This window comes from Paramisgurnus dabryanus, chromosome 8, assembly GCF_030506205.2.
Source record: "Paramisgurnus dabryanus chromosome 8, PD_genome_1.1, whole genome shotgun sequence".
NCBI lineage: Eukaryota > Metazoa > Chordata > Actinopteri > Cypriniformes > Cobitidae > Paramisgurnus > Paramisgurnus dabryanus.
In genome coordinates, this window is record NC_133344.1 from 28603243 (window position 1) to 28631094 (window position 27852).

The 27852-nt window shown below is 35.9% G+C and overlaps 1 protein-coding gene across 2 annotated transcripts; it reads right to left on the reverse strand.

Annotated features, from left to right (window-relative positions):
- Positions 1-1128: 1128 nt before the first annotated feature.
- LOC135771227 (alpha-2-macroglobulin-like protein 1) lies at positions 1129-22855 on the reverse strand. 2 transcript variants are annotated; one of them, XM_065281398.1, is made up of 36 exons: positions 22700-22855; positions 22093-22282; positions 21586-21742; positions 21137-21189; positions 19357-19377; positions 19072-19240; positions 18893-18977; positions 18689-18812; positions 17180-17285; positions 16989-17098; positions 16456-16623; positions 14955-15179; positions 14711-14774; positions 13965-14110; positions 13737-13886; positions 13422-13631; positions 13245-13332; positions 13026-13164; positions 12695-12920; positions 12416-12542; positions 11521-11642; positions 11334-11385; positions 10100-10183; positions 9731-9907; positions 8470-8551; positions 8177-8333; positions 7827-7901; positions 7087-7249; positions 5610-5806; positions 5240-5455; positions 5034-5155; positions 3685-3775; positions 3525-3593; positions 3298-3403; positions 1653-1696; positions 1129-1528 (listed from the first exon to the last, which is right to left on the reverse strand). In XM_065281398.1, the coding sequence occupies exons 1-35, from the start codon at positions 22768-22770 to the stop codon at positions 1656-1658; spliced, it is 4383 nt and encodes a 1460-aa protein (XP_065137470.1). In that variant the 5' UTR covers positions 22771-22855; the 3' UTR covers positions 1129-1528; positions 1653-1655. The 2 variants fall into 2 exon arrangements, with proteins under 2 accessions (XP_065137470.1, XP_065137471.1); XM_065281399.1 differs by having other exon boundaries at positions 22093-22279; positions 22700-22839.
- Between the last annotated feature and the right edge of the window lie 4997 nt (positions 22856-27852).

Here is a 27852-nt window from a genome sequence, read left to right on the forward strand (position 1 = left end):
TTACAATCTTCAGTAGAGTAATTTCAACCCTCTAAAATTGCTTTTTAAATGATTGTTATTTTTAAATATGCAGTTGAACAGCTATTTGCAGCAGGCTCCCCTAAAACACATTTACATACCTTGTTTTGGAGAAGTGGAAAAAGTTAGCGGATCAGTTTAGTCTTAAAGCAATATGTAGGCAATACGCATTTAACTGGAATATACTGTGCTGTACTTAAGGCTCTGTGAAGCGTGATGCAGGATGATGCAATTTTTCGGGATGGTTTCCTGAAATTATTTGGTAATTCTTGGAACGCCATGAAACCGACACCTTTTCAGTGGGCAGCAGTAGGAGAATATTCTCAATTAGCGGGCTAACGTAATATCGCTGAAGTCAACAGGCATTTTAAAAGTTGAATTCTTGCTGCTAAGATGGGAATATCAAACGTCTGGAAACTGTTTGGCTTCGTGCCGATTTTGACTGTGCTACTTTTAAAGACCCAAGGGGGAAGAACAGTATACGGGTATTCGGTGTTACAGGATAGCAAGGAAAAAAGCTTTAATGTGTTGGCGACAAAATCTCATTTAAAACTTATGTCGCTAACTAGACCCGCTGAACGGATTTAAACCAATTTATCAGCTCTACTACACAATACTGTTTTGGATGCAAGATTACTTGGGGTTACGGAAAGTGTAGGCATTACAGGAAATTGTGTAGGATGTGTTGTACAGCAGCACTGTATGTAGTTAACCCTTGTATTTCCAGTGAACTATTTTAACCATTTAGGACAGTCCTCTCAATTATTCATTCAGTTGTCAATGCATCATCAATTTAACATTGGATGGATGCTTATCCAAAGCGATTTACACTGGATTACAAGGTATACATTTTTTTATCAGTATGTGTTCTCCATGACCTGTATTGTAAATGTTACTTTAACTTAACAAATTAAGTTAAAGAGTTTTAACTTGTTCAAGTTATGTCAACTTATCACAAGTCAAAACTTGAAAAAGTAGGTTGACCTCACTTAAACTTCATGCTGTATTTTGTTTTTCGACATTAAATCGCCGAGCTATACAGAAGCACCATAACCGTCTAATCCAAAATACATCAATTTAAGGGAATAAAAAGAAATTTGAGTTCTGAGGTAAAAATTGTCCTTTTGATTTATAATTTATTGCATATGAAGCAAATGTACCACTTCAAGGCAAAGCTTAAGTCCAAGCAATTGTATGCATTATTATAATAAAGGCAGAAATAACAAGACATGTGTTTAGATGCAGAAACTATTTAATGATTTAATAGCAAATGAACTACTTTCATCATTTTAAATGATCAACTGGAAATTACAATCCTGGCTTTCATTGTCTACATTACAGAGTATCATGTTTCTCATCAATATATTATATTGTTTGCGTAAAGAAAGTCATAAAATAACGAATAACGTGTCAGTGTTAAATCCATGTTTGTGATTGCATGTCTGATGAAACGAACGGTCACACTGCTGAATCACACCTCTCGATATCCAGCGATGTCACTTTCAAGTCTCTAAAAAGGATTATTTTAAGAGAATTATGCATCATCTGCAGCGTGTTTATGGCATTCAAAATAAAATTAAAATTAAATTGGTGAATGGTTTTTAAATTAGTGTTAAAACTGTTGCTGTACTTACTGTCTATTTACATGGAGAGGTGTATGTAGTCATAGATCCTTCACCTAAAAAGAGAAAACAATAGTTTTTGTGTATACGTGGCAAGATTAAATGCAGGCTTATAAAGTACAATTATGCTACAGTTGTATCATTGTCAGTAGGATTTACCAAAACAGGATTTCTTAAGCATTATAAATGGAAATTGCATAAACAGCTTTGCATTATTTTTTACATTTTTATTATAAGATGCTGACATAATTTTATTCTCTATTTTACTCGCCACTCTATCCTTTCATATCACATTTAATAATGCCTTTTATGTGTATTATCCTAAATTAAATTAACCTGAATAAACACTAGTACCCCTCATCAAATAGTAGCAGGAAAGGCACATAATGTCCTTTCCAAACCATCATATAACCTTGGGTAGTATCATAATTTTCTTCCAATAACAAGGCCGTAACCAAATCCTAAACATTGGGGGGGTACCAAAACATTTAGGGCGATACCCATGTATATTAAAACAAACATTGGGTGGGAAAATTGGGCTGTTTCAAATTTTTCTGGGGGGGGGGCAAGTCCCCCTCAATGTCTATTGTGGTTAATGCCCTGATACAACCTAATTTTCAGGCAACTCTTATAACCGTTTCAATAACTTTTAATTATTTGAAGAGTTTGGTTTCAAAACGCGATAAACGCCATTTTTTTTTGTTACTGCCAAAATCAGTATTGTATCTGGTCATTATTAAAAAGTAAATTCTTCATTATATGCAAAATCCAATATTTGCTGCGTTATTCTGTCATTTTTTCTCCGTTTTCCCCAAAATGTGATAAACGTCAGTCCTTCTTTTCTGCAAAATGCAATAAATCCGCTCAACAAATCACAGCGCACCATTCCACGCATTGTAAAGAATAATGACGGCGCGGAATACACACAGAATCCTAGTTTTCCTCATCTACTTTGTACTTCATGATCAACAAACAAACAAAAACAAAATAATACTTTGATGGCATTGATAAACCTGTGGTGGTTTTCTGTGGCGGGGAAGAAACGTAAGCCATCAAAATCGAATAATTACGTGAGAGGCACTCGGGCGAAGGAAAAATGCCGGCTGTTGCTTGTTCTCCCAGCCGTATCAAGCTTCTGCCATGCTAACACATTGACTCCGGGGGATCTTATGAAAAACTTTCCATTATTTTTCTGAAAATCAACGACAAATCGAGCAGGACCAAAACATTTTACAGCTTATCGCTGTCAAAATAGTTCAGCGACGACGTCCCAAGGATGAAAGCAGAAATGACAGTCTACTAAATGAAGTCAACTAAATGAATATAACATGGCAAAGATGGTGCACATTTAAATATTGACTCAATAAATGTATAAACTTTTATAATGAATCTTTGAAAATCTAATTATGGATTTGAATTTTTAATGTTATTATAACCTAAAGATTCTATTTTCAAGTTTGTAACAGAAAACAGTGGTTTTCATCTTGTCACTTTCTTGGTATAGTTTACCCAAATTAGTCAAAATGGATTTATTGCGTTTTGGAACCAAACTCTTCATATGTGTTTATTTAACATTTAATATAATGTGGAAAATAACTAAATCACACAAAATTTTGAGTTTTAAAGAGCACACATGAATGTATTAACAAACACGTACTGGTCTTGTAGTAATCGAAGACAGTCACCACAGCCGGTTTCAGGTTATTCACGATGACATCCTGCTGAAGCTTCAGGTGAAAGAATTTTTCCTCCGACTTTTTTATCTTCAGGACAAAAATCATTACACCTGATGTCATTCACAGTAATGCTATTTACCTGCCAAAAATCCATCTAAAAAGCTCAAAATCCCTCAAGGTACCCAAATTTACATATACACTGACTTACCCCATCCAAATAGATGATGACACGTCCCTCATTCTGCTCCACACGTTTGATTGTGGGGTCCTGCTGAAGCTACGGAGACAAAGGAACCAATAAGAACGTATCAAAGGCTGGGCGCATTGCTTAAGATCAAAAGAAGACGAAGCCCTAAAGTGTCACTCACATCTTGTAGAGACATGGAATCCAGCACATATCCAGACAGCAGCTTCACAATAATGTTCACCATGTTGGTCCCCTCTCGTGGACCGTTATACCTGTAACACAATCACAAATGTTTAGTAATAGCAGTCTTATTAGCCCATAATATTCGGAATGCTTTAAGTAAAGGTCCCAGGTCATGTGATAAGGTCCTCAGTAGTAGGCTATACAACAAAAATGCTGGGTATCTTTAACCAAGCGTTGGGTCAAAAAGGGCCAAACCCAGCCATTGGGTTAAATTAACCAATTTGATTGTAATTGAAACAACAATGGGTTAAAACAACCCAGCAAGTTAAGTTGAGTTTGTCCCTTTTTCACCCAATGTTGGGTTGAAAATAACCCAGCATTTTATTTGTGAGTTGCTCATTTTATGAGTGTATATCTTTCTTTTTTGGGACACAATATTATACCCTAAGAACCTATTGTGTACTTTTAATGCATTACTTATTAATTAATGTTATCGTTATTACACGTAAATCCTTAATACATTTTCATAAGAGATTTTTGGGAACATGTGCGTACATGGATTTGCTTTCTTTATGCCTACATGAGATATCCTGCATAGTTTTTTAATAATAATAATTAATAATTTTAGTTTGTAACAATTTTAATTTTAATAATTATTTAAAGGTGCAGTGTGTTACATTTAGAAGTATCTAATGACAGAAATACAATATAATATTCATAACAATATTATCAGTGGTGTATAAAGACTGAACTGTTATGGGTTTATTACCTAAGAATGAGCCGTTTTTATCTACATACCCCACGGGTCCCCTTACATGGAAGTCGCCATTTTGTGCCGCCATGTTTCTATAGTAGCCCCAAAGGGACAAACTGCTCTACAGAGTGCATTTTGTTACTACTGTATTTTATCTTGTCCTGTGGCGGCTACCGTAGCTTCTCTATGCTTTTTAGCGAACGGTGGACTGAGACGTTTGGTGCAATTCACAATCTCACTGCTAGATGCTGCTAAAATCTACACACTGCACCTTTAATAAAATGTATTATTTAAATAAATAAATAAATGGGACCTATTTATAAAATCCAAGCTAAAGTCTCATAATCTAATGATGAGATTAGGCGCATAAAAATTTGATTTTACATAGATTTCAATTTTGACACGGCCTAACTCAGTAAATATTAAAGATATAAAGTTTATATTTTTTATATTATGTAGGATGATTTTATTTAAATCACAATAAATCACAAAAATGACTTTAGCTGGGCTTTCACAGACTGGGTCACAAATTCGTAAATAGCACACATGCTAAAATGATTATGCCTCTTAATGAAGAGTTTACTTCTGCTCACCTGACAGTGAAATCCAACGTAAGGGCTAAAAGAGGGCTCGAGTTGCAAACGGCTGTAGCGTTTGCTGTGATGCTGAAGGACGCAGAGTCTGTAGGAGGGGGAACGTTGTAGTGCAAAGCAAACTGAAAGCATACAGAATAATGTCAAGCATTATCAGTGGATGTAAAGCAAACAAAGCAAAACAAAGGTGACGCCAGCTTACTAACCTGCACAAACGCGCAACCACTGCCTTTTGCAGCAAGCGTGAATGTACCATTAGGTGGCTGCAGCTGTTTCTCCTGATAAACCAGTCGGTTTTGCTGGTTTACATTGAAGTTGTATTTCTGTCTTGTTGGAGAGGTCACATTGACAACAATTGTTCCCAATGGACTGAAGGTGAGAGTGCTGTAGCTGGCAAGTGCCTGGAGTGCCACCACAGTGTCCTGTTAATAGAGAGAGAGAACAGCATACTTAAGAGTAAACATTGACATCATATTTTTATAATATAACAAGTTGCTATATACAATCTTAATCGGACAACGATCAAGTAAGTACACACGTTGAATAAACAAATGAAGTGCCTTTGAATAACATTACCTGAGTAGATGAGTAACCTCCAAAAGCGTTTTGCTTCTTGGCCAGCCATTGCACTATGGTAGCAGCGTAGTTCAGGTCAAAGGTTGGTCCAATTATGGGTCCAGAGGCCAATGCCAGCAACACGTAGGAAGTCGTCTCTACATCTAAAGAACCTGTTATTTCTCCACTAACTGACTGAGTCCAATACCGTCCAGCTCCTGAAATGACAATGGCAGGAGTATTTTGTAAGCAAATATATATTTTTATAAAATGCAAAGTATTTTTTAAACCCAGCTTTGGGTGAAAAAGGGATGATCCTAAAGCCACTGGGTTGTAATTTAACCTATGCTAGGTTGTTTTAACTCAGTATTGGTTGAAATACAAACATTTTCTGGGTTAATTTATCCTAACGTCTGGGTTTGTCTCTTTTTGACACAACAATTATGTTAATAAATGTTAAAGATAACCCAGCAGTTTTTAAAAGCAGAGTTTTTCTTTGTTTTCTTCTGAAACGGTCTTAATATCCTTTGAACAAAATATATTTAAATTGTGGGGAAAACAAACACAATTTTATTGTACACTATCAGAAAAAAGTACAAAATTGTCACTGGGATGGTACCTTTTAAAAAGGTCCTAATGTGTACCATTTAGCTACACATATGTAGGCCTACCTCTTAGGTACCAACGTGTTTTTAACAACACAAAATGTCTTATGTTGTCCCTTTTATTTATTTGAACCATTGACTGTAAAAAAATATGGACGTAGTGTCCGTGACGTCACCCATTGGTTTGTGAAGATCGTTTTTGAAGCTTAAAGTATTTTTGAAGCTTAAAGTATGCCGTCGCCATCTTGGCCGCGCGTCCCCGCGAATCACTCGCCGAAAACCGAAAATGGGTAAAGAGGCGGGACATGGGTGAAGCTGAGGTGGCTGGTTGCTGAAACCATGCCCGCCTAGCGCGAGTCTAGTGACAGCAGTGGCGTTCACCCATCACTCAAGTGGCCACGCCCTTAATTATGCAGAAGTTTAAGGCTTAATATAATTTAAGCGTATGAGTTACAAAAAAAATTCACCCCCCTCACAGTTGTCATGAAGGGCAAAATTTGCTATACCGACAAAAAACAATTTTTGTAAAGTTGAGCATTTTTAACATGGGGGTCTATGGGAATTGACTCCCTTTTGGAGCCAGTCCCTAGCGGCCAGTCGATGAATTGCAGATTAAGTCAATTCCGTATTGGATTCATCGGAAGGTTGCCCCTCGATTTGAACACAAAATCACTACAAAATGACATAATGTGTAAAACATTTTTAAAAAATGAACACATTCTAGCAACCCAGTGACAACTTTTGTACCTTCATGTACCTTTATTTCTAAGAGTGTACGGCATTAAATACCCGATAAAGCTCCTAAAGGCATGAAATTATCTAACTTATAGAAATAGTTTTTTTTATCATTTCCATTGGTTACATTTTCACATATTTAATTTAGAGTTTCAAACCTTCTCTCTTGGCTTGAGCGTCCAAGTTGGTAAGGAGTGTCTGTCTCATCACTTGGTCTCCAGCAAGAGTGAATGTGTAAGCGGCCAGAGCGTTGAAGTAAGTGTTGTTAAGATTGCTGGAAGCATCCTTCAGACATTCAAGTCCATTCGCCACCATGGGATCCTTACAAGAGCATGCAAAAAAAATTTATGAATGGACCCAGTCATACATCATTTCATTTGATAGCTGCATTGTTTATACATACATAAGCCCTGTTTCACACTACATTACTACATACGTCAACAGTGTTTAAAGCCATATGTGTGAAGCTTGATTTAGACCCCAAAATGTAGCTATAAACTGCTTAAAATCTTTTAAACAATCGATAAGTACAGTGGTTTACTCTATTATGTTATCTATAGACTATATTGCACAACATGGTACTGACAAACATGTTTAACAATCATGTTTTCGTTTATACTCCCCAAAAATAGACTAATAAATTGGGTTGAATCTGTGCTTGAAGCTACAGTACGCCCTGCTATTAACACACAGACGGTACACAGATAGCAGACGACTCCGGGCCGGATCCGCACCAGAGCTGCTGACTTTGGTGCGGATCCGTTCCGGAGCTGTCTGCTGTACATATGAATATGGTATGAATACGGTTACTTTTAACATAGGCAATGTGCTACTGTAATAGTGTGCATGTTTGCAATGTGACACAGGCCAAGTTTGTCCTGAATGTCTCAACACTTACAGATTTATTAACGCCTAATTCTAGCAGAGCTGCAACGATGTATGCGGTGAGAGTGGCATTATCACTGACACCACCCTATGAGAGCAGAAAAAGAGGAGAGAGACATTACCAACAAATCTGTTAGGGGAAGAGAGATACATTTTTAAAGTACGCTGGGATATGAGCTTCCTATTGTATTTAAAAATGAAGCGCTTAAGCCAGCTACAGTATAGTCAATGTCCATAATATATGATTATCACACAGTTTACCCCAGCACACAGACAAACATCCCAGCATACCGTACTTTATCTGAGCTGTCAACATAAATCCAATGAAATTTTAAGAAAACATCATGTTTTTTCAGTTCTCACCTTCAAATCATTGTGGTAGAGAACCCCTACTGTGTTATAGCACCCGCTCTCCTGCTGCTGCTGACCCAACCAATTCTTTGCCTGATCGATGTTTGCCTGATCTATGAACACATACTTCTTTGACCCCCCGAAAATCTTCATCACGTATGCAGTTAGCCTGAGGAGACACGAATTGAAATTGCGGTCAGAAACCTCCATCTGTACTGTCATTTGCTACCTATAGCAGCATATGTTTTATATAGGCGCTTTATACAATCCAGTTTTAAAGTAGCTTTACTGTTTTTCAGACTGACCAGGTGTGCCCAGAAGGATCATTGTTTCCGAAAGCGCTGTAAGATCCATCATAATGCTTGTATGTCAGCTCTGTCTGGTAGCCTGCAAGAAAGAAATAAGTCATTTAATGCAAGTTTATGTTTTTTGCCTTTATTTTACAGGTTATAGTAGTATTGCAGTTTAATTGGTTTAGAGGTTTGTTCAAATTTTACCCTGTAAGTATAAACAATAGAAGCTGCTGTGTGACAAGGTGTACAGCTAACAAGCTAAAAAACACAGAAATACAATATAAGCTGTCGACCCAAAAAAAAAACGAGCGTTTAAAGACACAAAAGTGGATCGCCGACTACGTTTCCCACTAGTGGGCGCAGTTTTACTAATAGTAGTACTATGAAAAGTTGCCTTTTTCCACTTTTGTGTCTTTAAACACTTGTTTTTTGGGGGTCGACAGCTTATAAAAACGCATTTCTGTTTTTTTTTGGCTTGTTAGCTGTACATCCTGTCACACAGCAGCTTTTAGGCATTATTCTGTTTTTTGTTATAAGCCCAAAATGACAAGGAGGTAGCTTCTTGCAATGCAAAGTCAATGGAGACGAATGGATTGTTTCCCCCACGGTGGGCGTGGTTTTCAGGTTATGACGCGTTGCGTTCTGTCTATATTGCCTGGGTTGCGTATGTGTGGGGCGGGTCTATCAAATGTACAGGTACAGATTCTAGTGGGGTAGGGGCGTGTTTGTGTACACTGAAAAAAAATGATTCATTTTTTTTAAGGTAAGTGGTTGCAATCAATTTATTTAAGCTACATTTAATCAAAAGTTTTATATTTTATTTTACTTTACTAATATTTTTTGTTTAAATGTAGCTTAAATAAATTGATTGCAACCACTTACCTTAAAAAATTGATTAAATTCAATGAATCATTTTTTCAATGTAGGCGATTTCAAATGTCAACAATGGCTTTTAGAGATCACCCCACCTTTAATTTTTTTTCAGTTTTTTAAATAATTTAAATATTAACATTATATGATGACATCAGAGAAAAAAAATAACTCTGTTTATCCCTCCAGAAAGTACAGTTTTGCTAAATTGGATGTTGAATTTATTCTGAAAGGTACTTCATTTATTATTGCAATGAGTATGCCGAGCACGCTACGACTGCACAGTAATTAAAACTAAAGGTCACTGAAATGGTTTTGACCCCTCTTCTGTTCCACACCATACATTAATATTCTCCCTCCAAACCCACAACTACAAATTTAACAGATTATATTTTATCCTCACCAGTACTCAGATAAGTTTTGGCTCGTGCCAGTATCTCAGGAGTGAGCTGGTTGGTGCTCTCCAAATACTGAAGGATGTAAACATTGGGGGCAAAGTTAATCATGTTCTGCTCTCCGCAGCCATATGGCATGGCCAACAGATCAGCAATGTTTTTCAAAGCACTGCCCATCAGATCACCTATGGAGCAAACAATAAAAGTCAATGGAAGGGAGGATATTTATTAATACTTTGATTGCATACTAAAAACAAACAAACAAAAATGCTCGGTTGATTAAGCTTACGCTTGAGTAAAATATGGATAAACATAGCCACAGGTTAAAATAACAGTTGTTGTGTGTATTTACATTTCCTAGTATATTTTTAACTCACCCAGTACAGTTACAAAGCTTTTGGCAGAGTCCTTGACCACAACCTCGGGAAGATTCAGAGGGACAGTTGTGTTCATTTGATTGCCTAATGGAAAAATAATTAAAAGTCAATGGTATGCCTTTCTTGCTTTGCATTCACAGTTGGGACGCTTGGTTGACTTTCAGACCAGCATAGGAATCTCTGTACAATATCATAACTGCCACACACACACACACACACACACATATATATATATATATATATACACACAGATTGGTTTAAACACAAAAATATGCATCTTATATTTTAGTATATGACGCTGGACTACAAAACCAGTCATAAGTCGCATATTTGTAGCAATAGCAAATAATACATCGTATGGGTCAAAATTATAGATTTTTTTAAATGCCAAAAATTATAAGGATATAAAGTAAAGATCATGTTGAAGATATTTCATAGATTTTCTACTGTTAATACATTAAAAATGTATTTATCATTAGTAATAGTGTTGCTTAAGGTATTCATTGGACGACTTTAATATTTTTATATTGATGTACCCTCAGATTCTAGATTAGGGATGCTAAACAATTAATCGTGATTAATCGTTAGCAGAATAAAAGTTTTTGTTTACATCACATATGTGTGTAAACTGTGTATAATAAGTATGTATATATATATAAATATGAACACATTCATGTATAATTTTAAGAATTTTTTTTATATATTAAGTATTTATATTTATATATAATATAAATTATACATAAATATACACATGTAAACATTTCTAAAACATAAACATGCATGTGTGTAAATTTATTTATACAAAGTTATTATACACAGTTCACACACATATATGATGTAAACAAAAACTTGTATTCTGCTAACGATTAATCGCGATTAATCGTTAAGCATCCCTATTCTAGATATTTAAATAGTTGTATCTTGGCCAAAAATTGTCATATCCTAACAAACCATACATTAAGTATATCTTATGAATATAAACTTTTGACCCTTATGACTGCTTTTGTGGTCCAGGATCACATATTTATTGCTATCAAACATATGTGTGCGGTTCTTTTGAGGTGGAGGATTGATTCTTATGAATGTCTTTATGTTTTTTTTTTTTGAAAGATGCATTGTATTATACTTGTGGTAAATGATGGCATGCCAGACATTCTGTCGATAGAGCTTAAACTGTATTGAACCTGTAACAATGACTAATATTGATTTAAAGTGACAGAACAATGCCACTAACCTGTTAAACAGATGAGTTCGCTGTGAGTGATTGTCTGTTTAATTCCCTCCGCCTGACAAACAAAAGCTTCAGTTTCATTATTGTGACAAACAAATGAGCAAATTTGATAACCTTTTGTTCGGAATGAAGCATAACTGGAGTGTTTACTGTATAAAGACTATACTCCAAATGGTTTAGAAAGGCTCACCTCGACCAGTAATGACTGTATTACAGTGTCAATACGTTGTCCTTCTGGCACCGTCACCACCTCATTACCACAAAGTTCCGAAGTCTGAATGGTCTCAGCTTTCACCGTAACATCCACCCGGCCTGTGAAATAACATATATACCAAATCAGTGTATGGCTCAGCTTGCCAGTATAACCTGGGTAAAACCTTGGGTATGTTTGGATATAAGCTCAGCTTGCCTGGGTATATTACAGAAACATTAAAACACACATAGGGTCTAAGATAAAAAAGTATGTTTGATTCAAAGTGTTCGCTGTCAGAAAGGTGTGGATACAGTTAATAGATGCACGTGCGCCACATACACATTCAGTTTTTGTGCGTGTATTAAAGATAAAACAAATGTTTTGTAGATATTTAATGCGTTTGTATTAGCTATTATGGCAACCCCCTGGATTTCATAATAAAGCATTAAAATGGCAGTCAAAACGGCAGAATCTTATCTCTCGCAATGGGTCTATCATTAGCTGTAGTGGCTCACCGGAAGTTTTACCCATATGAGCTCAAAGATGGCGGCGCCCGCATTTACGTCAAGAATAAGGTGGATAGGACGCATATATCAGATCTGAACAGTTAAGATACACAACATGGACATAGTGAGTCTGTCATATCGGATTTGCACCAAAATCGGATTTGGACTGACAGTGTGAACTGTGTGACCAACAATACTGTTCTTTTCAATAAGGCATACTACAAAAACTTCAGTTTAGTTTGGTTAAACAAAATACAGTATATAATGTAATATATATATATATATATATATATATATATATATATATATATATATATATATATATATATATATATATATATATATATATATAAGCTTACATTTCTGCTTAGATGCATTAAGCTTACCCACTACAGAAGCTTTAAGAGTCCATTGAAAGGTTTTGCTCTCTTCTGAACAAACACATTGAGTGTAAATGCAGCCGTTACAAGGAAGAGCTGAGAACTGCGTTGAATTTGTCAGTGTGACCTTCACCTGAATTACAAGGCAAAGAGATCTTTACAGAAAACAGCTTGGCTTGCAAGAGACGCTTGCAAAATTGCTACACGACAAACAAGTTAATATATGCAATACTGCATGGAAAGTCACATGCATATTATTGCAGTAGGAATATTAGGGCGCCTCACCATAATACATTTGGAGAGGTAGTTAAACACTGAAGCTTTGAAGATGAGCTCTTCTCCACGAATGACAGAGTAGGGAAGCGTTGGGCTGACAAAGAACGGCTGGAAGGCAGTGATATTGGTGCTGGGAGCCACTCCGAAACCAACAGAGGACGTACAGAAAGCACCCGTTGCCCATGTCGTGATGGTGTCAGGGAGAGCCTTTTTAAGATTTACAGATCCAGTCCTCCTAATAAATAAAAATTGAAGTAGTATTGCATAGAGGATGATTGTTTATTTGTATTATTACAAGTGACTGTAGGTATACAGTAATGTTATTGTAGGCTATACACACCCAACAGGCACAAGATCCCATATCCATGTTTCTGGAAAGTCTTTGCGGACTGTATTCTGTACAGGACTGCCACTACCTGGAGCCTCCTTTGCAATTGCTGCGAAACCTTCAGCATCTGCAACTGCACCTGGAACTGCATCTATTGTAACAGTTTAAACTGATAGATTATAGATTTAAGGAAAAGTACTAAATACTATAAACAAAAATGTAATTACTTACCCACAGCATTCAACAACGGCTGTCTCTCATAATAACAATAAATGGGCTCTTTTACATCAGAGTTGGTAAGAATTTTAACTCCAATTCCCTAGTAAAAAGCAAGCATTAGCATATTAGCATGTCCGGTTAATAAATGGATAATGATGAACTAAAAACTAAAAAGAAACTTTATCTTACTTTAAAGGCACTGTAGGCATCATTTTTAAATTGGTAATAATTTGGTTTAAAACCGATTGAGCGTCTTTCCTTCTCTCGGGGAATATCAAGGAGAATGGGCTCCACGGGCTGAATGTCAGGCGTCTCATTACTTATACAGTTGTATACATCATACTCGTATACTTGATATGGGTAATCTGTTATCAATTGGACTGGTAACATTCCAAAAACCTGTAGATAAGTAAGACATTAAGCGGATGAATCGGCATTTCAAAATAATAGTACATTTATTAACAATCAAGCTAAACATATTCCAACTCTTGTAATGTGACCTACATAGGCTGCATTAAGCTCAGACTCTGGTTTTAACAGCAGCACGCTTTGATCAATAGATCTCACTGAGCACAGGGAACCAGGTTGGGCTCTCAGGTTAAGAGTTGTTGTCTGTTTAGGCAGCGCCGTGGATGATGAGAAACTTAAGGAGACCTGTTGGAGCAAAGACAAATAAATATTAAAGAGGGCAATCATAAATGAATATTGGGATTTCATGGGGTATTTACTGACCTTGTTTGGCAAGCACTGATCAATGGGGAAGTCATAACTGTCTGCTACCGTTTCTCCATTGGTAAGAATTGCGTACACCAGCACCTGGGCGAATGGTGAAAGGGCTTTTGTCTTTTTTATTGTGAATGCCAGTTTACCTTTGTTTTCTGTAATGAAGGAAGATTTGGGAACACTGTTAGTTGAAAGCGAATGAGGTTCAATATTCATTGCGACGTTCTGAAATATTAGCCTGGTTAGCCAGACCTACATCAAGATGTAAGGTCTGGCAACTCTTCACACAAACGGCTCAATGCAAGGGGCGGGAGATAAGGTTGTCCCTCAAAATGCCTCTGCATGCAATAGGATAGCGCTATGACCAATGAGAACAACGAAGAAGGTGACGTAGTTACCGTAACCAGTCGGCAAAACTCCAAACACATCTTTCTTGCTTAAAAAGGACTTCAGTAGGGTTATTTGCTCTTCTCTCAAAGAAAAACATAAGTCTAAGTCCTCCAGAGTCGCGGCCAAAGCCGCTTCAAAAGAAAGCTGTTCGCCAGCAGCAGCAGCCATTCGTTGCAGCTCTGTCGTCATCATGTTAAGCCCGCCCCACAGACGCTACATACGATGTGATTGGCCTGACCAAATTTTGGTTTTTGGAGATGTTAAGTGTATTGTGAGTGCCTAGACTAAACCCTGGCAGCAAATATATTTTGCGGCCGCTAGGGTGCGTCTAGATTTCTAGGCTACTGAAATATGATATTTCGTACCTTTTCCATATTCCACTTTGAGAGAGATACGGCCGTTTTGAACCAGGCTGCCTTTGGAGTAGACCTGAAATACACAGGGTGGAAAACTATCATGTGCCATTGGCATTGCTGTTCTTACATTTTCATGACATACGGTGCATTTAAAGATATATATGTAATAGTACATTGAGTGCATTGATTGTTGAGCAGTTAAACAAATTACCAATTATCAAAAACTGAGAAAGATGGCAAAAAAAAAACATACCATGTAAAAGAAATCCAGAGCTCTTTGACCCCTTTTAAGTGTACTGCCCTGTATGGTGTAATTGGCCTCCACATTTGCATCCCTTGTGCAGCTCAACATTTGCGGAGACGTATTCAGTATCAGAAAACTTTTGCTTTTGGAGTAATAGGGACTTAACCAGAGATAGCCTTTGTTATAGTATTTTGGTGCAGGCCAGTACTGGTCTTGATCATCCTCATGCCGAGCCTACAAAAAGAAAGAAAGAAAGAAAGGATGCATGGGAGCAATTAAAAAAAGAAAGAAAAGATGGATGGATTTAGCAAATAAAGTAAGAAAGAAATGATGGATGGATGGATGGATGGATAGATAGATAGAAGCAATTAAGAAAAAAAGAAAGAAGAGATGGATGGATAGAAGCAATTAAGAAAAAAGAAAGAAAAGATTGATGGATTTAGCAAATAAAGTAAGAAAAAATGATGGATGGATGGATGGAAGCAATTAAGAAAAAAGAAAGAAAAGTTGGATGGATTTAGCAAATAAAGTAAGAAAGAAATGATGGATGGATGGATGGAAGCAATTAAGAAAAAAGAAAGAAAGGATGAAAGTAATTAATAAAGTAAAGATGGATTGATGAATGGATCGGAGCAATTCAGAAACAAGAAAGAAAGAAAGAAAGAAAGAAAGAAAGAAAGAAAGAAAGAAAGAAAGAAAGAAAGAAAGAAAGAAAGAAAACGAAGTATGAAAGCAATTAATTTAGAAAAGATGATGGATAAATGGATGGATGGATAGATGGATGGATGGAAGCAATTGATTAAGAAAGAAAGGACGGATGGTTAGAAGCAATTAAGAAAAAAGAAAGAAAGAAAGGATAAAAGCCATTAATAAAGGAAATATGGATGGATGGAAGCAATTAAATAAGAAAGAAAGAAAGAAAGAAAGAAAGAAAGAAAGAAAGAAAGAAAGAAAGAATGTATAGAAGCAATTAAGACAAAAGAAAAAAGATGGATGGATGCATAGAAGCAATAAAGAAAGAAAACGAAGTATGAAAGCAATTAATTTAGAAAAGATGATGGATAAATGGATGAATGGATGGATGGATGGAAGCAATGGATTAAGAAAGAAAGGACAGATGTTTAGAAGCAATTAAGAAAAAAGAAAGAAAGAAAGGATAAAAGCCATTAATAAAGGAAATATGGATGGATGGATGGATGGATGGATGGATGGAAGCAATTAAATAAGAAAGAAAGAAAGAAAGAAAGAAAGAAAGAAAGAAAGAAAGAAAAAAGAAAGAAAGAAAGAATGTATAGAAGCAATTAAGACAAAAGAAAAAAGATGGATGGATGCATAGAAGCAATAAAGAAAAAAGAAAGAAAAGATGAAAGAAAGAAAGAAAGAAAGAAAGAAAGAAAGAAAGAAAGAACGAATGAACAGACCAACGAACGAACAAACGAACGAACGAACGAAAGAATATAAATGATGTTCAGTATTGAGTAATATTGATTCAAATATAAACAGCACCAACCTGTATAGAGACTGGTGTATTATTCCAGCCTGTAGTTTGGAAGGAGAATGGGGCTAAACCATCTCTGTCTGTTATAAGTGTCACATTCACTATAGTTTCACCATATTGCAGAATAAGATAGACTTTTTGATCTTTCATCGGTTGAGAATGTATATCAGAGACCAAAACCTTAAAAAAGCACACGTGAGGAAAGACATCAAGATTAAGATTACTTGATAAGGATTATCCAGCCTGATCTCACAGGACTTGGTATGTGTTTTACAAATTGCCTAATTAGTATGAATTTATACGAGGTCAATTGTATAAAAATGTACGATTATCACCACCTCGTAAAATACGTACAAATTACCATGAAATTGTGAAGTAACAGTGTGGGTACCACAATGAACCGTTTATTAACCGTTCATTACACTGCATCTTGTGCTCTTACTATTGAGTCCTCTCACATAAACGTCTATGTTACAGAGTTAGATCTTGGACTAAAACTAGGTCAAAATCTGCAAATCAGTATGATGTCGATGTCAGACATTTACCTTTCCCTCATAGGCAATTCCAGGCCTGTATATCTGTGGTGAATCAACAAAGGACACCCTGATAACGTCACTGGTAAATGAAATTGAAGCAGTGTTCTCCACAGTTATCCCTGGAAGATCATAAGATCATGATTTAGTACTTATTTTAGCATAACTGAGATAAAAACTGCGGTTTTGTACTATATTCTCACCTGTTCCATCCTCCTCAACTTTATAATTCACTACAAATTCTCCTCCTTGACTCATGCCTATATCACTCACATTTACTACTTGAGACGCACAACCAGTCCTGTCAGTCTAAATGAAACAGAAAACATAGACATGGAGTGAGTAACACAATTTGGACTTGTAGAGTATATCTTACATGGTCTACATGGTTCATGGTTTAATTTTTAAATAACGTCTGCTATTAAACATTAGCATGTCTTCAGAAACATTTACGTATATAACAATTATAAAATATATTTAACACATATTTATAACTTAACATTTAGAATTGAAATACTGTAGTTATCTCACTCTAAACTGGTTATTTTTTACCCATAATGAGTAAATATTGGACAGAAGACATGATGGGTTAAAAATTACCCCATGCTGGGTTAAAAATAACCCAATGTTGGGTTTCTGTTATGCAACCATGGATTATAATAACCCAGCTGTTGGATTAAAACAGCCCAGCATTGGGTCAATTTTAACCCAGCGTGTGGGGTGTGTTCTGTCCAATATTTACCTATGATGGGTCAAAAATAACCCAGCCATTTTTAGAGTGCTGGGACAGCTTATTGATATTTTGTGCATTTTAATGCATTATTAAAGCAAAATTCCTTGTTGTACCTACTTTTTTTAATGTAATCAACTTGAATTTACTCACTTACTTTAATAAACTAATTACAACTTTCTTGACTAGTAAGAAGTTATAGTAGCTTAAGTCATTTTAACTTCCACAAGTCAAAAAAGTTAAAATGATTTGTAATTTCAAGTTGATTTACTTAGGAATTTTTACAGTCTAACTTACAATGCATCATCAACTAAATCATAACAATGGTTACAAAAACAATAAAAATTACCTTTTTCTTAAATAACGTTTAAAGGCGGAGTGCACAATGTTTGAAAGCCAGTGTTGACATTTGAAATCACCTAAACAATCCCACCCCTAACCCAAAAGAATCTGGACTTTGTTTTGATAGACCCGCCCCACACATACGCAACCCAGGCAACAATGCTTTCTTTTACTGTCTATGCAATGATGTATTTTAGAAGACACGCCCGCTCTTCCTGCTGATTAGCTACATGTATGTTTTGGTAGTCGGCCTGACTCCCTTTTCCAAAGCGTTTTTCGGAAATTGTGCACTCCGCCTTTAAGTGTATGAAGATTCATTACACACAATAAAATTCACATCGTTACTAAAAAGTAAAAGTTGGATCAACTTAAAAAGTTACTTCCATTTGAAAATTTTATAAACTTACATTTTCTCACTTTAATAATTTGTATACAATTGGAAATGCCTTTTTATAAACATTCTAAAGGATTTATTAAGTAGACCATACATAATATAACATAAAAGGTATTACGCATTATAAATATGGGCTTCATAAAAAGTGTTACTGATCCTTGATTTCTTATGCAACAGGTATTATTCAAACAGAAACTAGAAGGGTAATTTATAAAGTATTTATCGGATTATTAGCTTATAACAAACCGTTAAAGTGTAGTTCTTGCATGTCCCGGGCGTTTCAGGCAAAGGTCCACGAAACCAGTAATAATATGATCTACCACACACTTCAAGAGTCACAGACCCCTGCACAGGCTTCCCATATGTGTATCTGCAGACAGTAAAATAAGGTTAATTTACATGCAGATTTTTTTGGGGAAAGTCCTGTTCACGATTTGTTCAATAGCTTACTTGGCGCAAACTTGCAGCGTAAACTCCGTGTCCACGAAGGTAACAAGATCTGGAAAATTTGTGGTGACTTCAAATTTCGGCAGAACTACAAGAAACAATGTGAAACAAAATAAATATTTGAAATAGTGAGTTTACAGTGACAAATTAGGAAAGTAAAAGTGAAGTCTTCTAATTCTTACCATATTTATCCAAATCAAAGGATTGTGATGTTTGTTGGTTCTTCTCATCCCAAGCATTGATGGTGTAGGTACCCTGCATGGCATTCGCTGATGTGGAGTGGAACAGGTCTAAGATGCCACTCCTGGTTGTCTGATTCAACCACTGATTAATGCGATTAAAGTTCGGATCCTATAAAGAGTAGTGGCACATAATTATGAAAGTCTCAGTGAGATACTGTATAATTCATTTACTGTAGCTAATGTAAAAAAAACATGAAGAGCTGCTTGAAGGATTTTATACTGTACCTGGAGCTCTATTGTGCGAAACTGCAAACAATAAAGAAAACACTTTGAGTATGATCAAGAGTACAATTATACACTCCTAAAGCACAGTTCAACATTAACTTCATATCATTAAATCTTTCCTTAGGGGGCATGCATACCAAAGCGTTTAAACATGGCTGAAAATGCCAGGCGGATGCCAACTGTGGGCGCTTGGCAGTATTTTTCAACTGGACGCTTTGGATGTTATGATACTTCTGTTTTGTTTAACAACGCGCTGGTAGGTTGTTGTGGTATTGTCCTGCCAAGATTGACAAGGTAAGCGCCCAAAATGTAACATTTTACAACTCTGTGTGCGTAGCTCAGCGCAGAAAAAACACCAGCTGCTGCCGTTTCTGAAAAGTGCGGAGCTTCAAAACATACATCGACTGTAGCAGTGTTGTTTTCGTCAACGATGACGACAACGAAAGGATTTTGAGGACGATAAAACGACGATGACTAGTTAAAATGGCTCTAAGGTGACGAAAACATGACGAGACGAGACGAAAATGATTATAAGTCTGACGTTCACAATGCATGTAATTTCTGCCTATTTTGCGTGAAATCTGTCTGTTTTAGCTAAAAAAGTATCAATGCTGCGCTTCCTATCGTTGTTTTGGGTACGCCCACCACCCGGCTGCCACCATGCCGTGCACGCGCACTAGATTTCACACAACAACAACAACACACCTGCGGCTGTGGCGAGTTCTATGAGTTCGCAGGACCATGGCGGTGACTCCAATAAACGGAAACGATGAGATGATTTATGGACATACTTTCAGTATAATTCATCAGAAAGAAAAATGGAATGTATATTGGGAGACGACGGTAAATGTGGCCACAAACCGGGTGGAAAGAATACCACCAACCTCAAGCGGCACCTGAAGGCTCATTACGCTAATATTTTTTTTTAAAGGCAACTAACAAATCACGCTGTTAACATATCATATACATTCAATTTTACTCGACAATCGGCTTGTGACACATTTCATGGTAAGCTTAACGTTTTACATATCTACTTGTCAAACCTAAACCCATTCCAATACTTTTTGTGGTGTATTTAAATAACAAGGCAAGGCACGTGTTTCTCAACTTTATAAGCGAGGTCTCAGCGTAACACACAAACTCAACATGAGGGAATATCAGCCAGGCTCAACTTTTTTGTTATGACATGCGCAGAAGGCACAACGGCAAGCCCTCAGGGACAACCTTAATGCACATTTAGTATTAAATACACCACACTTTTTAACCTAAATTAATTTGTTAAAGACTACTTTTTTTACTAAAATTGACTTAAACTTGACTAAAACCTTTTTTGCGTTATCATCGACTAAAATTTGACTAAAACCTTTTGTGTTTTCGTCGACTAAAACAATCAAGTTTATAAGTGACTAAAAAGTGACTAAAACTATCAAGTTTATGAGTGACTAAAAAGTGACTAAAAGTATCATGTTTATAAGTGACTAAAAAACGACTAAAACTATCAAGTTTATAAGTGACTAAAAAGTAACTATCAAGTTTATAAGTGACTAAAAAGTGACTAAAACTATCAAGTTTATAAGTGACTAAAAAGTGACTAAAACTATCAAGTTTATAAGTGACTAAAATGTGACTAAAACTAAAAAGCATTTTTCGTCCAAAAACAACACTGACTGTAGGCGAAAACCCATTGGCGTACATGCTCCCAGCTCACCATAACAGTGTTATAAGACATTTTACTGACTATACACAAAAAGTGTCACAAATAAAATCAACCAAACTTTACCTTCTGATTGTAAGTCAAGAAAGCGGGATCCAAAGATACGATGCGAAATTTCACTGCAGATGTCAAAATAACAAAGATATAATATCAACATGCAAGCAGTACCTTCAGAGTATGGTCATTTGAACATACACGCTATAAACAAACAGTGCTAAATAGCACTAAAAGTGGTTCTTCGCTCGTAATCATATAGAGGAACCATTTTAAGTACCATATAGCACCGATGAAGTACCTGTGTAGCACCGGTGTAGCACCATATAGTGTAGAACCATACGTGGTGCTATATGACCCCTGTATGGTTCTTCATAAGTGCTATATAGCACTAAAACTGGTTCCTCTATTAACCACTTTTAGTGCTATTTAGCACTGTTTGTTTTTAGATGCTACAAAAATATAGTTCAGAATTGATGATATATGCTATTTAATAGTAATTGTTAAGGACAAAGTTATACCGGTTTCCCCTGGCTTGTAGATTGGCTTGTCTGTTTGAATGAGAATGAGCTTCTGTGAAGGTTTTATGAGAATCTGAGTTTTTTTGGTGAAGGACGTCTTAGGTCCCTCGATTTTAACAAAGACTGTTGCCACAGTGTCCGTAAGGACTACGGGAACCTGAAAGATGCAAAGCAGGGACATGAAAACAAATTCAACTCAAGTTCCCCCTTCCCAGAGAACGTGTTACCGGTACATAAATACATTATGCTTTCAAAGAGCTTGGTATGGTTGATAAATAATGATGCCTTAGTGTATTTAAGGACTACAAACTACCACATTATTTTGGGAGTATAACAAAGCATGGACTCAAAAGTGAAAAGACAAATTTGGTTAAACATATACTCAATACAGATGAATGGAAGTTTTGCATGCAAATCTATCAATGAGTTCTTTGACTTAGATTTTGTAATAAGCGGATTATTATGTAATGTAAACGGGAATGACCAAAGTAAATCTAGAATACTGACCATGAATTTCACACATTTGAAGTAAGCCTTTCTAATGGAATTCTCTTTAAGGATGGTCAAATCTCCACTATCAGTGCTCAAGGTTACCAGTAAAGAAAGGGTTGTATTGGGCTCAATGAGATGTGCACAGAGAGTCTCTGTAGTAGCGCCCACTGCCTGGGAAGTGACTGCCACCATGTATGTAGGCCTACTGAATAAAGACAAAACAAAGAGAAAAAATTGCTTCCGATAATAAATGATTTGTATTATAATGCTTACTATGCTTCTGTTTTTGAAAGAATTGCATTAATATGATTATAAAATTTGTCTATATTGTTTAATTTTATTGATTAAATAAGCAGTCCACCAATTTCAAAAGAAGCGTAACTCTAATCTGTGTGTCTGCGGGACATTACACCTTAAAACGTTTTTGCAAGCCAAATTTTTTCACTTTAAGTGAAAATTTAAGTTGAAAATGTGTAAATATTTTAAGTATTACCAATTGAAGTAATTTTTTAAGTTGATCCAACTTTTTACAGTGTATTACACTACACTAACTGTTAATCCTGGACTTTTAGTATTTTTCATATCATCTGTAATTGTAAAGGATTATGATAAACAATCTTACGGATAAGTCGCTCCACTGTTGAAATTATACTGCAGCAGCAGCAGGGTCAGCAGCGCTCCGAACACCTTCATCTTGAAGTGAGTCTGGCAGTCGAATACAGAATTGCTCACTGCCTGCGCATTTTATACACCTCAGTATACTCCCTGTCCTACCCCACCCAAGGCATAGAAAGTTGAGCAACTAGTGAGAGAAGTTGATGAACTAGAACCGGCATACTCATTCCTATTAGTTACATAAACAATACAGAGTCACAAGATTAAGACATTGAGCAACTAGTAAAAGGAGTTGATGATCAAATCTTAGAACGGATGTGTTAAAAACAACACATTAGTGTTGATTCTGGGACAACACACTAAATGCCTTGTCCCAGAATCAACCCATCTCTGTGTTATTATTTAAACAACACTTTTTGTGTTTACTTTTTGTGTTTGTTTTATTTTAACACAAATGACACATAATGTTACATAAACAATATTGATTCACAAGGTTAAGTCATTGGAGCTGATATATATATATATATATATATCACACACACTATTGCATTGCTAAAGTTTGTTGTGCTTATATAGAAATAAAGAAAGACTTTTATTCTATCTGCTGTCGCTTTTTGTTCATATAATTCTATGACACATAACCACAAACATAAAGATTTGAAAAATGTGGTTCATGGCTTGAGGTAGAATATGTTCCTTATTGTCAGTCAGTAAAATGCCAATCTCATGTGACTTCATATTTCACGATTTGGCTAATCCGTAGGAATTCTTACCTACGAATTGACCCATACAAAAGAGTATGATTTTCATAAAAAACTAAATGTACGAGTGGAATAACATGAATTAGCCACTTCATAAAATACAATTGTTATGAGATTGTGTTGCAAAAATGCCATCCGGGGGTAAATCAACATTTTAAATAGTTTTGTATTGATTGTGTAAACAAACACAGGATATAAGTAGCCTAGATACAGGATCTGTTTATTGCTCATCAAAGATTGTCAGACAATAAATAAACGCATGGATTTTTCACTTTTGAGTTTTTGCAAGTACTTGATAGATCAAAACATTTTAACAATACCCATTCTTGTCTTAGGACAACATTGATCCATTTTTAAATAAAGTGTGTAAAAAGAGTACGCTGTCTAAAACGTCATGCAATACATTATGCCAAAGGCCAATTTTGCGTGCATTTGATACGGCAGTCCTTCCAGTTTACTTAAAACGATACGATCTTTTGTGTCATATAATGTACTGATTTCTCTTAAATTTTCTAATTTTAAACCATTGTCGCTTAGGTTTAGATTTCTCTGTTTTTGTTATTTTAACCCCTTCAGCACTTCCCCTCCTTTTGAAAAATAGGAGATACAGTTCATGAAGTATTTGCTCATTTGAAAGCAGACACTTGGAAGTTTATTGTACAGACAGAATTATTATTTTGTGTGCCACAGGTCTGACCATGTTCTGTTTCAAATATACAGATAATATTGTTAAACTGTAATATGTGAATTTATAAATAGCTAAATGTTAACATTTGTTTATATCCCTTCTAAGGATTCTTAAAAGTGTATTTTTATGGTTTTGAAACTGCCCCATTTAGTAAGAATGACAAGGGGGACACATACACACATCTTCAGACTGGTTATGGCATCTAATTAACATTCTTTTGTTATTATTATAATTACTTATAATTACTTACAATTATCGAGTTAGTGTTTTAATCCCTCTTTTCTTTGAATAAATGTCTTTGACTTTGTGTCAAATGCCTTTCTGACAAAAATAAGCATTTCAATGAGCTTTACCATTCCTAAAACCTATTTTTCAAATCTACAGATCAATGCTATTGACCGTAGGTGCACGTTAGCTTAGCTAGCACGCTATCTTAGCACACCGTCAAAACAGGAGAAATGGTGGGATTAAAACCATATTTTTCTAAACTGACTTTATAACAGAAATCAAGTTTTTTTAAACAACCATATGTGAGCTGATGTGACTTCGCATCCCAAAATGAAACAATAATTTAACTTTTAATTGTATTCTAAAGTGCTAAAGACTATGTTGATAAGCATTATAACTACTGTATTTGTTCTATGTGGCATTGATTCAATGAGGTGCTGAAAGCATTCTTTAGAAATGTTGGCCCATATTGATAGGATAGCATCTTGCAGTTAATGGAGATTCGTGGGATGCAAATCCAGGGCATGAAACTCCCGTTCCATCACATCTCAAAGATGCTCTACTGGGTTGAGATCTTGTGACTGTGGGAGCCATTTTAGTACAGTGAACTCATTGTCATGTTCAAGAAACTAATTTGAAATGATTCGATGACATGGTGCATTATCCTGCTGGAAGTAGCCATCAGAGGATGGGTACATAGTGGTCAAAAAGCGATGGACATGGTCAGAAACAATGCTCAGGTAGGCTGTGGCATTTAAAGAATGCCCATTTGGCGCTAATGGGCCTAAAATGTGCCAAGAAAACATCCCCCACACCACCACCAGCCTGCACAGTGGTAACAAGGCATGATGGATCCATGTTTTCATTCTGTTTCCGCCAAATTCTTACTCTACCATCTGAATGTCTCAATAGAAATTGAGACTTATCAGACCAGGCAACAGTTTTCCAGTCTTCAACTGTCCAATTTAGGTGAGCTTGTACAAATTGTAGCCCCTTTTTCCTATTTGTAGTGGAGATGAGTGGTACCCGGTGGGGTCTTCTGCTGTTGTAGCCCATCATCCTCAAGGTTGTGCGTGTTGTGGCTTCACAAATGCTTTGCTGCATACCTCTGTTGTAACGAGTGGTTATTTCAGTAAGAGTTGCTCTTCTATCAGCTTGAATCAGTCGGCCTCTGACCTCTAGCATCAGCAAGGCATTTTCGCCACAGGACTTCCGCATACTGGATGTTTTTCCCTTTTTACACCATTCTTTGTAAAAAGAAATGGTTGTGCATGAAAATCCCAGTAACTGAGCAGATTGTGAAATAATTAGACTGGCACCAACAACCATGCCACGCTCAAAATTGCTTAAATCACGTTTCTTTCCCATTCTGACATTCAGTTTGGAGTTTGTCTTGACCAGGACCACACCCCTAAATGCATTGAAGCAACTGCCATGTGATTGGTTGATTAGATAATTGCATTAATGAAAAATTGAACAGGTGTTCCTAATAATCCTTTAGATGAGTGTATAATCCTAATCGAGTTTATTGTCTTCATGTTTCATTTGTCAAAACATCCTTTTACAGCAGCAGTGTTTCTATGCCCTTATATAAGGCATGATTAAACTGATCCAAGCTTTTGTTCGTGTGTCAATTTTGAACTGTCTCTGGACAAGGGCGCCCTCAGGCTTCATAATATGAATGAAACAGACTATTGTAAATGTCAGTTCAGCAACATCAGTGGCTCATATCGCCACGATTGGAATAAAAAGGGATTCAATATTTATCCTCTTATAGATATTTGAAGTAAACATATAAAATCAATCAATATTTCTCCAAATATGCATGCCTTTGAACCAAAAGCCCTGAGGGATGTTGTTTTGTGAAGTGCTTTCAACCATGCATGAGATTTTTCACAATAGCTTCATTCTGAAATGCCTTCGGAGGCAGCATTCCAAAGCAGGAAGGCATCAAAGCACGTCCAAAGTTTGGTTTACTTCCTGTGTACTGAGATATGTTCATCGTCTTGTCCCACAATTATATGCGTGGCCATGCGCAGAGAATGTGATTTGTCGAGCATGGTCAAGTTCGAAAAAATTAAATGGCGGCCAGGAAAGCGTTATGTTTCCTGGTTATATTTTCACTGTTTACACATTTTGATTCTATTTCTACCCAGACATTAGTATTGCAATATGAGATTAGTTATCACAACGGCGATCTGCCTATAAAGGCTGTCCGAATGCGTTTCCCGGAGCTGCCTTAATGCCGCCGAAGTCATTGCCCCATAAGGAAGCAAAGCAACAAGTCAGCTGCCTTTGGTTTCGGACAAAGCATTATTGTGTCTGAGGGTCATATTTCATTTTACAGCTATGGACTTTTATTTTAATAAATATTATTTTATTTTTTTATTTTATTTTATAACGTGTGGCATTACTGTCACTGAAAGATTTTCTGAATAAAATAAAGGTCAAATACAAACATTTAAGTTGTTTTAAGTACAATCTTTTACATTAAATAAGTAAACAACAATGATCAGATTACTATTATGAAACCTTTTTAAACTGTGTGCTATTTATTCACACAACATGAGAATGGGTTTGGTTGCTACATATAGATATTGAAAATAGTGTGTGACCATGCAAAACTATTGCAGTTATGTTACAATTGTATCGTACACCTGACAGACCTAACTAATAAAGTTAATGGCTCTGGGTGGGGCAAACTGATCTGAATAATGCAACTTTCACCACAACGAGTCAGGTATCATTTTGAAAAGCAGTAACCATTACTAACACACTAAGCAAATTACAACATTTTTTTCAATTCAACACAAATGTTTATGTTACTTAAACTTAAACATTTAGTTAAACTTTAATTTATAAATTATGTCAATTTTTTAAGCCAAAACTTATGAATTGACTTGCAAAACAAAATTGTTTTAACTTCATGCTGCATTTATTTATTTTTTACAGTGAACCAATACCAGAATCTACACTGACTTGTAACTTAAAATGTTACTTAGGCACAACATTAATTTAGTCTTGTATATAAAAAATGTAATAAAAATATACCCATGTTTAGATGCCCAATTAGGTAAAATGTTATGTTCTACATCTATGGTAAGATTACATCATCTATATAATGTACCTTTAATGATAGCTTTTCTTAATCACACAAGGTGAGGCTTAACATGACATAACAGACGTCATTCATTTGTGCCGTTACAAAAGGAAGTGCATGAAACTCTTAATGCCACTACATTTCATGGTTTAATGGTTTTCAAACCCGAAAGTTGTTTGAAAGTGTGATGATGGTTAATACCTGACTTAACTATAAGTACATAACACATTTAGTATTTTTTTAAAGCTACTTTATGTATAATTGTGCCAGAAACAGCTTATTGTGCCATAGAGGGTGTGGATTACACCATAACTGCTTTACAATGACCATGGGCTGGTGCATAAGAATGCTATTGTCTCAGAGAATTAAAATACTGCACCCAT